Below are 16,085 nucleotides of genomic sequence, written 5' to 3'. Positions count from 1 at the left end.
GGGAAAAAGCAAAACAAAACAAAAATCCCTGCCTTCATTGACTTATATTCTGGGGCGGGGGCTGGAGACAGAACAGGAAATTGATATTCTATTTAGAATTTGGAATCACCATCCCCTTCTTAGGCAGATAATATCTAGACCAAAAATATCCCAATTGCTAGGTGTTTTGATAGTTTAGGATGATGCCAAGATATCAGACTGCACGTCAGGAGATGTACATTCTGGACTCATTATTGTCACTAACTAGTTGCCTGAACCCATGGCAGATCATTCACCCAATTTGACCGTTAGTCATCCTACCTGGAAATAGTTGAGTGCAGATGGTAAATCAAGTAATGTATAGATCCTTTCAGCTATTTGATCTTCCTTTCCAGAATAGAAGAATTAAACAATTTTGAAAGTTAACATACTATAATCTGGAATACCCATACTAAAAAGTCACATTCTTACAAAATACAAGTTTGTCCTTTGGCAAAGGAGCTTGAGAAGCTAAAAAGATGCATTTTTAAGAAGTTGGGCCCTGTAGGCAGAACAAGCTGGGTTTGAGTTCCTGCTTTTCTTGTATGTTAGCTGTGAGTCCCTGGGTAAGAATAATCCCTTGTTTCTTCATTTATAAACTAGAGGAATTGATTGAAACTGTTTTATAGAGTTGGTATAAGGATGAAGTAAGGCTATACATGGAATGGGTCTGGCATAGTGTCTGGTATATGGTAAACACTCAGAAAATAGTAGCACTGAGTGTTATGGAACTATATAGGACAAGTCATCAGTCTACTAAGAATCCCTAATTATCATTCAGCACTTTCTCCACCTCTATCTCATCTAATGTGTTATTAACTTTGTAGAAAAGGGGCTTTCATTCCTATTTTACAGATGAGGACACTTATCCTTAAAAAGGGAGTGACTCAAGAAGACAGTACTAGTTGGCAGTATGAATAGCAAAGACAGGCAATGCTTACATATATCATTTTCTGTTCTGAGTGTTTTACATGTAGAGAGACTTTTAATGCTCACAGGAGCTTCCAAAGGGAAGCTGTTATTAGTACACCCATTTTACAGATCAGGAGCCTGAGATGTAGAAAGATTAAAAAATTGACTCAATGTCACAGAGCTAGTAAATACTACAGCTGGGATTGGAACCGCAGCCACTCTGGCTCCTGGGTCTCTGCCCTTAACCATTACCCTAGACTTCATTTAACTGAAATTCAAATCCTTTGACTCCAGACCAGAGAACTCCCATCTCAATGAAAACCATTTTTTTGCTGGTTTCTCTTTCCCAGAGGGGAGGCCAGAACCACACTTTGTAAAAGTGGAACACAGAGTTAATGTCTTAAGAATCGCTGACTTTCAAAATTTCTCCTGTTCCACTGCTGAGACCTCTGAGTGATTGCTGAGCTGGTGTGTTGAGATTCCCTGTGGAGGCCGCAGAGGTCTTGAAGGCCATTAACAAGCTTTGTCATGTTGTCAAGTACCTAAAACTACAATCTTTTATTACATAGCACAGTTCAAAAATGATTGCAAAATATACTTCCTTGCCAACAAATCTGAATGCACACATGTGATTTAAAAAGACAGTAACCTACACAAAGACCTGCTACTTCTATTATGGGCACATGCTTTAGTTCTGAGAACTGGAAGAACCATGGCTTAGAGACCTGGCTGAAAACTGTTGAGGTTACAGTGCCCTTTTACAGAATATACAGTCAACTGATTTTTCAGACACAGGAGAGTGTTCAAGGAAACAGTGAAAAGGGAGGTGCCTGCCAGCTGCCTCCTGAGACTCTTAAAATAGGTCAGTGGGCCAAATGAATGAGATGCCAAGTGTTGGACCAGTGTGTGACAGAACCCAGAGCTGAACCCAGGAACCTGGCTCCACAGGCTGTGTTTCTAAATGTGATAGCCCTTCGCAAACTCTAAATTGCAGTATAATTTTCTTTTTAAAAATAAAGGGAAACACTGAAAGTCCATTTTTGCTCAACTGATCTGAGAACCATGTCATCAAGGCTCCCATTATTTGTGCTATTTCATAAAATTTCACAATTAAAATTTATGAATTACAGAATGGGAGAAGAGAGGCACCTGGGCTTATCTAGTCAAGAACTCTCTTTGTAACACACAAAAGGTCACTCAGGTCCCTCTTGAACCCCCTCCCACACCTACCCTGACCTTTGCAGTGTTCACTACCTGGCCCAAGATAGCATTGAGGCGCTCCGATTCACAGTCCACCACCACCAGCCGCTCCTTTTTCTTCTCCAGGTCCTGAAAGAGCATCCGATATCCCTCTTCCGTTGTTGTCAAAATGTTGACTGCTGTCACCTGCCAGTTCTTCTCAGCAGCTGTGTCCAGGACTTTCTGTAGGACGGACAAACCTGGAGGTCGGGTGAGTAAGACAGAAAAGTGGCAATCAGGATACTCAGGCATTTAGTACCTGCTTATCAAATGTGCCAGCCGGCTATCTAAACAGCATCTAATAACTGTCAATCACATTCATGAAGGTTCAGTATATGTCAGTACCTAATACTTTGCCTTTCACATAGTAAGTATTCAATGTGTACTGAATTCAACTACTGCCTTCTAATTTGTAACTAAATGATAGAAGAGCCCATTACTCAATGCTGCTTTGTTTCATCTTTGAGACATAGATGGTGTATTAGTTTCCTACTGATGCTATAACAAATTACCACAAACTTGATGCTTAAAGCGACACACATTTATCAATTTATACTACTCGAGGTCTGATGTTTGAAATATATCTTCCTGGACTAAAATCAAGGTGTCAAGGGGGCTGTGTTGCTTCCTAGAGATTCTAGGGGAGAAAATTTTCTTGGCTTTTCAGCAACTAGAGAATGCCTGCATTTCTTGGCTTATGGCCCCTTCTGTCTTCCAAACCAGCAGTGACTGGTCAAGTCTTTTTCACATCACACTCTGACTCTGCCTTTTCTGCCTCCAACTTCCACATTTAAGGACCCTTGTGATTACATTGGGCCCAGACAAATAATCCAGGTTGATTAGCAAACTTAATCCCATCTGTAACCTTAATACTTTTGCCATTTAATAAAACCTATTCTGCGGTTCCAGGAATTAGGACACGGCATCTTTGGGAGTGTGGTGAAGGTTGTTATTCTATCTATGTCAGATGGTATTTCTCTCTTGCATTATTAATCAATCTTTGCACATATATTATTTCTGTCTCCCAGTAATACTGCTCATCCCTCCCACCGTGACCATTATGGTGCCTGGCCTCAGGCATCATTTTTAGATGAACAGTGTTATGCCTTCCAATCTTTGTTTCTTTTTTTAGTACAAGTTGTTTGGTATGGTACTAAAAGTTTACTATGTGTCTGGCATTGTTTTTCCCGCTTTCCTGCCTCCAATTCATTTAATCCTATGAGGTAGTTACCATTATCATCCCTGTTTCACAAATGTGGAAATTGAGGCTCAGAAAAATTTAGTTATTTGACCAAGGTCACACAGTTAGAAAATGGCAGAGCTCAGAGCTCAGAGTTCTGAGGCAGGGGAAGCCCGTGTAAGAGTGTGGGTGCTTCTGCTGACCCCAGAAATGACCCTCTGTAATTGAAATTAAATTTTTCTGGCTTTGTCACTTCCATGATTCAAGTTTCATCAAGTTGAAAAGCTGTACTGAAATAGCCCTTGTGCAGATGATCCTCACAATGGCTGGTGTCTGAGAAGGAAAATCATTAAACTAAGGAGAGGGAAGAAAAATCTAAGAAAATAGGGTGCTTCTGGTTCTCATCTGAATAATGACTGCCTAACTCTTCTTGAAAAACCATTTTAAAAGCCACTCTCCTGCTCAAATATCTTCTAAGACTCCCTGTAGGCAACCTCCTATAAAACCTCCCTTTGGCTCAGGAAAAGAACTCCTCTGTCTCAGTTTCCAGATTTTGTATGATCCATTTTTTATTTATACCAATATTAACTAAGTTTTTATAGGACTATCGAGTATACAAGGGGAAGGTAAGACATTACAATATACAGAAGTTAGGAAAAAGAGCAGACTTCCCACTTAAGGATCAGGAACTAGAGAAAGTGGTGTTTGAGCAGGCTATAAAAGAGAGGAAGGATTGCATATGTATATTTGAGAAGGGAAGTGCATTCCAGAAAATGGGAACAGCATGAGTAAAGAAGCAGAGAAGAAAACAGTATAGCAAACATTAGGAGAATGTGATGTAAAATTCAAAATTTAGGTGGAGACAGTTAGCAAGGCCTGGGTGGGTGGATGATGATGATTATGGTGACGACCATAGCAGCTAATTTATATGGAGGACTTTGAGCATCACTTATGTTCCAGACACCGACAAGCACTGTGTAGTCATTTTCTCATTCAATCCCCACAACTTTATGAGGTATAGACTGGTTTTATCTTCATTATAGAGATGAGGAAATGAAGGCATAGATAATTTTATTCCCATTACATGAATGGTTAAACTGAGGCAGAGTGCTTGCCCAAAGTCAAACAGCTGGAGAGAAGAGAACATAGAATTCAATCCAGGTCTGTCTGACTCCAGTGTTTATGCTCCTAACAACCTTGCCGTGAGCCATAAGCCATTCAGTTGAGGTCCTTGAACTTTAAGTGTGAACTCAGGAGCCATGGAAGCTGGTGAGCTGTAGAGAGACATGGTGCTTAAAGGGGATTACTCTCTCAAAGGATGTGTTTCCACACTACGAGTTAGAGATTAGCCACCGAAAAATCAGTCCATGGAAATAAAACATTTCTGAATTATTTCCCCATGCTTCTCAAGGAGGCAAAAAGGCATCACTTTTCTTCCTGCTGGTAGTTTTCTCTCCAGCTTTCAACAGTCTGCCTCTCCTAGTCCATGGCTTACCCCGGTCAGCATCATAAATGTAGACAAATTTCTGCCACTTGTAATGGTCGATAATACTGATGAGAGCATCCTGCAGCTCGGGGCGCAGCTGAAGGACAAACTGGTTGGATGTGTCAACAGGAAAGCTCGGCGTAATAAAGCAGACATGGAGGGCCCCGCAGAAGGAGGTCAGCATGTTGACGGTCCTCCGTTCATAAAATCCAAAGATGGCATAGACTCCTTTGGAGAACTGGGAACAGACTGGAAGAGAAGAGAAAGATTAATGGATGGAAGATGTTGCAAACAAGCTGTCAGGTGACTCCAAAACAAACCTATTCACTAGTTCATTCATACAACTGGTCACCTAGCCATCCATCATCTAGCCATCCCCCTGTTCAACCAAACAATCCATCTATTCATCCTTTCAACCCATCAGTCTATCTAACTGTGCACCCAAACACCTATCCATCTAATTCAATGTTTATTAAGTGCCAGTTCCATGCCAGACGTTGTCATGGATATTAGTTATAAATGTATACAAAGTATTTTCATGTGTTCTCTCATTTTATGTCTTCAACAACCTTCTTGAGATAGGAAAGGGATGGCTAGTTCATCTTTTAAAGAGGAAAACCAGAGCTCAGAAACTTAATGCACACCTAAGACATGTGATATCTTGACCTCAGTCCAGTGATTTTTCCATGACACTGCCCATCACTTTAAGGCAAAGCATAAAAAGATTTTACAGGAAGAAAGAGGTCTGACAGCTTGCTGTTGATTCATGTTTAAGATTTTCCCAGTCTGCCATTGGCTTTTGGTGTACATTTCTCTGCTGATATTCATTTTGTACTTGTACATCCTGCTAGCTGATTTTTCAGGCCCCCTGTGTAACAGCCATAGTAATAGTTTATCTGTGTGTGTGAACATCCCCACAGGAGCCATTCTGTAAGATCTCAGTGCAGTTACCAATTCTGGTTTGTGTTGGTGACAGTGCTAGTTAGAATGCAATGCAAAAAAAGAGGTCATAAGGCCAAATTCCAGGTCAGTGGGCGACTGAGCTTTAGTTATTTTTTTTGAAAATAGAAGTTGAATTTATTAAAATAAAAATTTTTCATGATTAATAAGCTCACTAGAAAATAAACACTTCAAGCAAATGATACACATTCAAAGAATATGGAGCTAAAACTGGAGTTGAGAGCCACGAAGAATAAACATGAAAGGCAAGGTTGACCAATAGAAAAATGCCACTATCAATTCTGAGATTGAGAAACTCAGCCTTGGGTTGTTGGTAAAGTTGAAGAGCTGATTCTGAGATGTCTATAATAAGTTAGGCCCTTCCAGGGAACTAATATTACAGACTCATTTTTTAGCCAAGTATATCTTTGTTCTGATTTTTTATATCTTCTTTTTAAATTAAATTTATTGAGTAACAATGGTTAATATCACTATATACTTGTCACATGTACAACATTATAATTTGACAGCTGTGTATTGTGTGCTCCCCACCGGAAGTCTAGTTTCCTTCCATTACCATATATTTGAACCCTTTACCCACTTTGCCTTCCCACCACCCTCTTTCCCCTCTGATAACCATCATTCTGTTGATAACCCTCTGATAACCATCTAACTTTATTATAATATATGGTATTGGGTGAGGGTTCATAGACTTTACCCAGTTAGGTGACCACCCCCAATGCCATCCTCTATACCTAAAAATTACCTTCCCATTATGAATGGTGAAGCAGATGAGTCTTTCTCATCAAAGATTAATTATTCTAATTAATCTTTAGAATAATTTTTAAAAATTTTCACATATATTAGCTTACTGAGTCCTCATCATGACCCCCATGACTTTGTTATTATTGTTTTTTTAAAGATGAAAAGTTAATGTTCTTAGATCGTTTGCTCTCTTAACACATCACCTGCTTGTATATTTACCACATTGCTTTGGATATGAGCCTCAAATATTGCTCCGTAAGAGTTTTCCAAATATGTTCCATGAAACCTTAGTTCCACAGATGCACTTTAACAACAACAACAAAAGGGTTTCTTTTGTCAAATAAATTTTAGAAATGATACACACCTTATCCTCATCTTGGAGGTTCATACACACTAACTACGTAACCCAAATTTTGTCAAATATATTTTCCCTAGCACCCTTTGTTGGTGAATACTTTTAACTTGTTTTTAAAGGACCTTTAGGTCACGCTGCACTAAAGAATGCAATTAATCACTGGTACCCAGTTATCTCCTTTGAGTCTCAGTTCAGAGTCAGTCCCTAGAGATAATGGCCTTGATATTTGTCTCTTAAAGATTGCAACTGAACAACACAAGTCATCTGTCCGACCTCCACTGAAACCAGCTTGCCACCTACTGGACACCTGGCAGGTGGTCATTAACATTTGCTTGCATACTTTCAGTCCTGGGCATTCACTACCTATGAAGGTGCCTAGCCCATGTACTGACCACTGTTTGAGACAAGAACCTCATGGAATGCCTGCTCTTGACCCACTCCACAGCCCTCCTGGTAGCTGAAGGTGGTCCTCGTGGACTCTAGCTTTATGGCATTTTGTTCTCTTCAGTGAAATCCATTCTCCATCCAGAAGCCGGAGGGATCTTTGTAATTAAACAAAACAAAACACATTGCTTCCCTTCCTTATACAAAACCTCTCAGAAGTTTTGAGGTTTTCCATTTTACACAGAAAAACTCCCCAAGCATGTGAAGCATGTGTCCATGACTCAGAGCCTGAATGACCTGCCCTTCTGACCCCTCCTATCTCACAGCACACCTTAATCTGTGCTCTAGCCACCCTGGCCTTCATTCTGCTCCTCAGGGCTCTGAGCTCCTTCTGCCCCGGAGACTACAATAATGTTGCCATCCTCTACCTGCCATGCTCTTTCCTTATCTCTTTGCAAGCCTCACTCCTTTTAAGCAGCTGTATCTCAGCTCAAATCTCACTTCCTGGAGCAGGCCTTCCTTTATCATCTCTCCTAAAGGGTGACTCTCCCCTCGCCTCAACCCCACCCCCCAGTGAGTATCACATCACCCTGTCTTATTTCTCATATTTTAATTATTATTTTAAATCATTTTCTTTACTTGTATATACCTTGGCTGCTTGGGTCAATGTTAATTTCCCCAAAGCCAGGATAATGCCTGGGGCATGGTAGGTGCTTAATATATATTTGTTGAATGAATGAATGCTGAGTGCTTGATGAGAGGGTCACATAACTCATAATAGGGAATAAGGAGGAGCTGGACCCCAAACAGAGGACTGTTGGGTCACCTTGGACCTCCTACTCTTCTGAGGAAGCTGTTTATCCTTCAACATTTATACTATTTTCTCTTTCACTCTAATAAGGACACACTGTCTGCTCATAGGCACTATCATTAAATGTCTATTATAATTGCCAGAATCAAGATTTCCATAAATATGGATTTCTCTACCAGCAAGCATCCATCGTATATCATTCTGCCCATGTTAAATATAGATTTGTCAAAAAGCACAATCCATCTTACTGGGTGAAGTGAACATAGGGAGCACATAAACCCTGTTAAAATATTATAATATGGTCTCCACGGTATTTTAGGGTATCTTCTCCCCTTGCTACAATGAGATATTATCCTGTGGGTTAGAAATCGTATGTTCGAAATCTATTCCCTCATGTCATCTACTTGGTTTCACACCTTTAGTTGGGCCTCTGGGGGCTGGTACTTCTTGCGAGAACTTTAGAAGGAGAGGAAGAAAGGATGAGACAGGGTGGCAGAAATAGAAGGGAGTAGACATGGTAAAATCTTTGGCACACAGAGGCTAGGATTTTCTCCCTCAAATTATCTTTCTATTTTTTCTTTTTCTTTTTATAAATTCCTCTTCCCTTAAACTGTTCTGTATTCTCCCTCTAAGGCTAAATAGGTACATTTTTGCACCTCTCCCTAAAAGAGCATGGCTGGGAGTAGTCTGGCCTGGGTTAACTTCAGTGGACTCTCATCCCCAGAATTGCTCAGTGTCTGACCTTCATTTGACCTAAGCATGAGGAGAGAGAGAGAGAGAGAGAGAGAGAGAGAGAGAGAGAGAGAGAGAGAGAGACTCTCTCTGTAGGCCCAAGGCTTTGGGAGAATGCAGTCATTGATTAAATGTTGAAAATGTAATTGGTAGTTGCAAGTCATTTCTTCGAATCTGTCACAATAAATATTCAATGTGAGGAGATAGCAGGGTCTTGTAGGAAAAGTACTAGATTAGATGCCGGCAGGCCTGGAGGACGCTCTTTTTAGTTTTCTCACAACACAGTACTTATGTGACTTCGAGCACGTCTCACACTCTCCCTCGGCCTCAGTTTCCCATACATGAAAAGATGGTTTGGACTCCAGAATATTTAACGTCTCTTCAGGCTCCAACATTCTGGACTTTAGCCCAATTAATTGAAAAATGTTTACTGATTGACAGAAATTTAGTTATTTGCTGGTCAAACTTAGAGCAGCTTCTAGTGCTCATTTTCAAACCCAGAAATCAGAGAAAGACTAGTTCTTGGATCCCACTGTAACAGAAACCCAGCACTAAATCTAAGTGCATTCGAAGTCTTGAGTTTTATTTAAGATACAGTCTTTAATCCACTGTGTGAGTTAGTTACCTAGCAGGCAGTAGATGAGAGGCGGCATATCAGAAAGGGAGCTAGAGGTGGAGACTGTATTGTTAGCTACAACAAGCAGGAGGGAAGAAATGGGAGCGTTCAAAGGCTGCATCGGAACTCTGCACCGACTCTCACACTGACGCCGAGTCAGAGCAGACTAGCCTGAGCGTGGTACTCTCCATTTAAGATCGCAGTGTTGCATAGAATGCCTCTGAGAGTAATAATTAAGAGCCGACATTTGAGCACTTACACAGTGCCAGACACTGTGCCAAGAACATTTCCTCGCATAAACTCCTTTCATCCTATGAGGTAGGTTACAAATTGGGAAAGTGAGGCCCAAGAGTAGGGCAAGGCAAAGCCAAGATCTGAACTCCACAGTCTGACTACAGGCCTGAGCTCTTAGCCTCTGTGCTGTGCCACCCCTCTCCCTACACAGTGTTGGAAGGGAAAGTCTTGGCACAGCTTCGGTTTCTAGAAAATCTCATGGAACACACTGCCTTCCCCTAATGCCAGATAGAGAAGCGTTACTGTGGATACTAAAACAGAACGAAACTGAGTGGTGTGATCGATGCAGCCCCTGGAAATCATGAAGGGCACATGTACCACATCTGTTCTTCTATTGGTCCACCCATCTACCCACCCATCCATTCATCCATCATGTGACATCCAACATCTACCACTCCTTAGGCAGTAAAGATGCAATGGTAGCCCATCATGGCTCAGTGGTTGAGCATCCACCTATAAATCAGGAGATCACATTTCGATTCCACGTCAGGGCACATGCCAGGTTGTAGGCTCGATCCCCAGGTGGGGGCGTGCAGGAGGCAGCTGATCAATTATTCTCTCTCATCTTTGATGTTTCTATCTTTCTCTTCCTCTCCCTTCCTCTCTGAAATCAATAAAAATATGTTTTAAAAATAAAAGATGCAATGGCAACCTAGGCAGTCCATGATCTCCAGGACTGTCTCCTTGACAGTGGGAGAGAGGGACAGCTAATCAGGCAACTACACTGCAGCGTAAATTCTGTGGGAGGGACGAGTACAGGGCTCAGGCGTAACCCCAGCATTTGGTAACTTCAGAGAAGGCCTCCAAGAGGGTGTGCCAGCTTTGACAGTAGAAGATGAGCAGGAATCAACCAGGAGAAGGGGGTAAGGGCAGTTCATGTGCATAAAGTATATTCCTGGTAGAAGAATGGTGACAGCAAAGACTGGCAGAGAGAGAAAAGACACAGCACATTCAGGGAATCCTGCCAGAGTGTCAGATGCCGAGGTCTCTGCCTACAAGAGATTCTGTAGCAGAATGTGTCCAAAAATCAGAGCAAGTCAAAAAATGAGGCCAGGAAGTCCCTCCTGGGGAAGCAGGAGGGCAGGGGGATGAGTGAGTGCAGGAAAACCCCCACACTGCACGGTGCCGGCTGTCCAATTCCATCCTTGGCTCACTTAAACCTCTTTGATAATCATTTCTAGTTAAGGCAGCATCCACTTAGTATCAATAAATCTCCCAGCCCTGGGCACTCGCCCTGACAGCTCTCCCCCAGGGAGGGAACTCCTGGAATTAGCAACTCCCTTTTTATTATCACTTCATTTAAGGTCTCTCACACAGACATTTCTCCCTGCTCCTGGCTCAGATCCTGGAAATGGCACCCTCGTTGTAAATAGTGGATAATGAGGTGACAGGACGGGTTCATTTTGGGGAGGGAGATAGAAAGTGTGGGGGTGGTTAGGAGGACTTTTAGACCCTTATCCCCCTCCCGGAATACTTTTATCCTTATTGGTGAGAATGACATTCTTTTTTTTTTTTTTTTAATATATTTTATTGATTTTTTACAGAGAGGAAGGGAGAGAGATAGAGAGCTAGAAACATCGATGAGAGAGACATCGATCAGCTGCCTCCTGCACATCTCCTACTGGGGATGTGCCCGCAACCCAGGTACATGCCCTTGACCGGAATCGAACCTGAGACCTTTCAGTCCGCAAGCCGATGCTCTATCCACTGAGCCAAACCGGTTTCGGCGAGAATGACATTCTTGATCTGATTCTAATCTTGTGACATCAAAAGTGCTTTATTTCTGTCACTCAGAGGACAGTAAAAGTGCCTCTCCCCTTCATCCCACGACACTTTTTTGCATCTAAGATCTAATACTGGCATACAATGAATTATATATGCAAGTTGTCCCCATCCCCTCTAAACAACATCATGGTCATGGTTATTTAGAATTCTCAGATGTGTCCAGGGCTTCCTTGCCATTGATTAGATAAAAACCTTATCAGTCATTTGTTAAATTCAACAAATATTAATTGGGCACTAGGAGCTAACATTGCCAGAAAATTGGGATACAGTGATGACATGAGACAGATGTGCTTTCTGCCGTCACAGAGTTGACACAAGTTCAGTACATTTTACGTCAAGGGAAAAAAAAGGGGTATTTTGAGTGAGTAATAAGGGGGTCAACCATAGAATAACTGATCATAACTAGGATTACAGCCAGTGTTTACTGAGCACTTAGCAGCACAGGCCAGACACGATGCTAAGCCCCTCATGTCAATATGCAGGTAGAAGGACCAGTTTACCCAAGGCAGTGAGGTGAGAGAGAGAGAGAGAGGAAGGGGCCTTCGACAAATTCCAGAAAGGCCACTGTGGCTGGAGGAGGGGTGTGGCATAGAGCTGGAGGTGGGTGGGGACCGGACCATCCAGGGCTTTGCCAGCACTGAAGAGGTTAAACCAGTATGTTATGTATCAAAGTTGCATTTCACTTGGCTTCGGACTCATCTCAGTTTTCCTGGGCCTTTTTTTTCACCCTGGCCCTGGAGGACCAAGTGGGACATGGCAGCAAAGGGAGACACAGAAGAGGAGCCATGTCTCCTGCTAAGATTTGTGCACTTATTATGAAACATGAGTATTAATTACCAGGCACTGAAAGCCAACAGGATGTGACACTGTATATGAGGCTGTGAATTAGATGAAGGCTGGGCTCGCTGGTCCTTGAATTAGACCCATCTTGTGGGCTGACACATGAAACCAGGAGCCAGGGAAGGACAAACAGACCGATAGACCCTAAGTTCTACTGCAAAACTCTTCAAATGCCTGCTATGGTTCTCGAAAAGTGAATTCAAAGAAGAAAATCTGGGGCCTTCTGGACTGTATTTCCCTATCTACACAGTGGAGTTTATGCTAAATCAATGTTTTTCAAACCTTTTTTTTTTTTGGTTGGTGTGTTTGAACCTCTAATAAAACTTTTACACTCATTGGGGATGTGTAGTTCTACAGATGGGACTTTCTCTTTCTTCTCTCAATCTTCTACCTATCTACTCACCCATCCATCTAACACATGCTAACTGAGCATGTAGTATGTGCTGGGCAGCAGGTGGCACCAGGGGCTATAACACTGGATAACAAGACAAATCCCTTTTGCCTTGGAGCTTAGGTTCTAGAGAGGGGAGAGAGATGATATACAAACTAACAAAAATATATTGGATATTGAAAGTATTACAAAGAAAATAGCATACAATGACTTTTTCAGACAAGATGGTCAGGTAGACCATCTCTGTGGCATTAACATTTGAGCTGAGAAATGAACCATAAGAAGCAGCTGGCTTGGCAAAGGGCCAGGGAAACAGTTTCAGGCAGACAAAATGAAAATACAAATGCTCTTAACCAGGCACAGGAAAAGACTGATGAGCTTGATAAACAGTAAGAAGGCCAGTGTGGACATAGTATAGGGAAAAGAAGAACAGTAAGGATGAAGGTGAAAAAAAATCACATAACTTTCTGAGTATACAGGGCACTTCATGGGTATCTAGGGTACCCTTGGAGCTCTAGAACATCATCATCTTGGTCTGTGAGGGTCAGTACAAGCTGAACTTACCAGACCTTTTGTATCTAACAATCAGTGGTTTAAGTCAATAGAGGAGAAACACAGTGGAGGGTAAGGTTGCCAAAAAATGGGAAGGGAAACATCTGACTTAGGTGTAATGGGACTGCCAACATGGACAGTCAGTGCATTCACTGGGTTCTAGCATAGATGCTGCTGCCCCTCAGATGTTTCTAAGCTTGCTGTAGGCACTGGGCCCTCACTCATGCTCTTGCTTCAGCCTGCACAGGCCTCTTGCCTTTTCCTATCCAAATCCTTTCCACTTGTTAAAGGTTCAGCTCAAATGCCACTTCTTCCATGAAGCTCTCATCTCACCCCATCTCCAGCTCTAGTCTCACAGTCTCTATTCTTCTTCTAGATGCCCATGGAAGTGTGTGCCCCATCCATTTTTATCTAGCACTCATGCTTTATTAATGTGGGTTCTTTGGTTGCAAGAACAGAGATCAAAGAGGCTAACATAAGACAAAAAGAAGTTTGTTAGAAAGATACGAAGGACGAGAGAGAGAGAGAGAGAGAGAGAGAGAGAGAGAGAGAGAGAGAGAGAGAGAAGGAACTTAGAGAAGACAGGATTGCAGTAGCTCTGAGAATCTAGATGTCAGGATTTCACCGACAGTCTCTTCAGAGTGTCACCATTGCTCCAGCCATTTTTTATTATCTGCTCCATATAGCTTGAGACTGGCCTTGCTCAGGGCATGGTTTGGTTCACCCCTTGTTCAAGGGAAGACAGAGCAAACTATCTTCCTAAGATTAGATAATGTCTTCCTGAGATGGCAGCCAAATAAAATGCAATACAATAAAAGTGCTATGAACAGGGAGGGATGGATACTGAGCATATCAAACTAACAAATGTCTCCTACATTTCTCTTTGCTAGTATTTTATAACATAAGTCAAAGTATAGACCATGTTGGAAGTTCCATAAATGTCACATACATCTGAACACTTTCAGTAAGGAGCTATATATAATCCAGTCATTGTTGCTATGGATTAGACACCATGGCAGAGTGGTGAATAAGACAGATGATACTTTTGCACTCAAAAAGCTTATATTCTTTTTTACAATCCCTAGAGGGTATTGCACAATGACTACACAGTATTTTTGGTACAGGTAAATAATTTAGCTAATATTAGTCAATTGATACTATTCTTGACAATTGACCTCATCTTGCTTCCAAGCTTTTTCTTGAGTTGGATGGACTCATTATTTTCTTTAAATTGTCAAGTGAATTTTAGTGTATTTATATCTTTTCACCCACAATGGAGGTGTGTAAGCTTCCTTGAAGGTAAAGGCCCTCCGACTCTATCATTTTTTCTTGGTATGTGCAATGTGCAGAACTCTGTACAGAGCTGGATAGGAAATAAGCATAAATGCTTGGTGATGTTACTTGTTTCACAGTCTTCTAAATTAGGCTTACCATCTAGCAACTATGAGTTTGGGGTTATACAGTATCCCCACCCGGCCATTGTGTTTTGACCCACTGAAGCCTGCCACTGCCTGCTATGTGAGACCATCAGAGAAGGAGAGCTGTGCTCTTAGGCTGGCATCTGAAACCCAGACAACCGTAAAGACTGCAACACCCAGCCTCCGTAGCCAGTGCTCCCTAGGCAAAAAGGTTTAAATCCCGTTAAATAACTCAAACCTTATGAGGTTGAATGGATTAAAACAAGGACATTTTCACCCTGCATAGCAAACTGCTTATCACTATGTACCCATGCGGTGTTGTGGGAAGAAGATATTTCCGATAGTGACACGCATGTACATATGTGTGTGCTCTCCTCCTTGACCTATCACTTAATCCAGGAACAATCATAGGATCACAGATTGTTAGTGCTAAGAAGGTACCCAATATTGAGGGCCTATTGGTCTAGAACAAAGACTTGTAACGAGTGTCTGACCAACTCCACTTTAAAGTCTATTTCATTTACATGTGCTTGGAATATAGCAAAACCTGGTGTTCAGGATATCACTAGCCTCCTACCTCACATGATGTTAACATACTGGAGACTTCCTACTACCTAGCTATTTTTGGGTGGCTGGCACTATTTGGGAAAAATACTATTATTTTTATTATTATTATTATGTCACCGTTTGAATGTTTACTATGTGACAAACCTAGTTCTAGGCACTTCACATGCATTTTATCATTTACTCCTTACAACAACCAATTTTTTAAAAAATATATTTTATTGATTTTTTACAGGGAGGAAGGGAGAGAGATAGAGAGTTAGAAACATCGATGAGAGAGAAACATCAATCAGCTGCCTCCTGCACATCTCCCACTGGGGATGTGCCCGAAACCCAGGTATATGCCCTTGACCAGAATCGAACCTGGGACCTCTCAGTCCGCAGGCCGACGCTCTATCCACCGAGCCAAACCATTTTCGGCACAACAACCAATTTTTTTCTTCTATTTCATGCAAGAGGAAGCTGAAATTCAGGGGAATTAATCAATCTTCCATGAGTTATTCATGTAGTAAGTGACAGAGCTGGGGGATGAATTCAGGTCTGTCTTATTCCCTAGTCTGTGTTTGAACTATTCTGTTCTCTCCCCTGACAGTCTATCAGCACAAACCTGAGCTTTTGTTCCCTGGATAATAATGCCAGCCAACACTGAGACTTCCTGTGCCAGGTCCTACGCTAAGTGCTTTACACAAAATCCGTGTTCACTAACTTAATTGTATGGAGTAGGGATATCATCCCCATTTTACAGAGAGAAAATTGAGGCTACTTAACTTGACCAAGGTCACATAGCGATTAAGTAGAAGATTC

At 41.8% G+C, this 16,085-nt stretch overlaps 1 protein-coding gene across 4 annotated transcripts in view; it reads right to left on the bottom strand.

Moving 5' to 3' along the window:
- The window catches only part of GRIA1 (glutamate ionotropic receptor AMPA type subunit 1), a 274,292-nt gene that overhangs the window by 123,116 nt on the left and 135,091 nt on the right, over positions 1–16,085 (bottom strand). For all 4 annotated transcript variants that reach the window (XR_013996097.1, XM_081093140.1, XM_081093141.1 and 1 more), the window contains exons 3-4: positions 4,845–5,084; positions 2,185–2,369 (exon numbers count right to left, since the gene is read on the bottom strand). Coding sequence is in view for 3 of the 4 variants with exons in the window: in XM_081093140.1 (XP_080949266.1) it covers positions 2,185–2,369; positions 4,845–5,084 (425 nt within the window). In the remaining variant the exon portion in view is untranslated. The remainder of the gene's footprint in view (positions 1–2,184; positions 2,370–4,844; positions 5,085–16,085) is intronic.

The sequence above is a fragment of the Myotis nattereri genome (assembly GCF_964212035.1).
Source record: "Myotis nattereri genome assembly, chromosome: 5".
NCBI classification, from domain to species: domain Eukaryota; kingdom Metazoa; phylum Chordata; class Mammalia; order Chiroptera; family Vespertilionidae; genus Myotis; species Myotis nattereri.
Note: the sequence above shows the minus strand (reverse complement) of the source record. Positions and strands in the feature narration are given on the sequence as shown.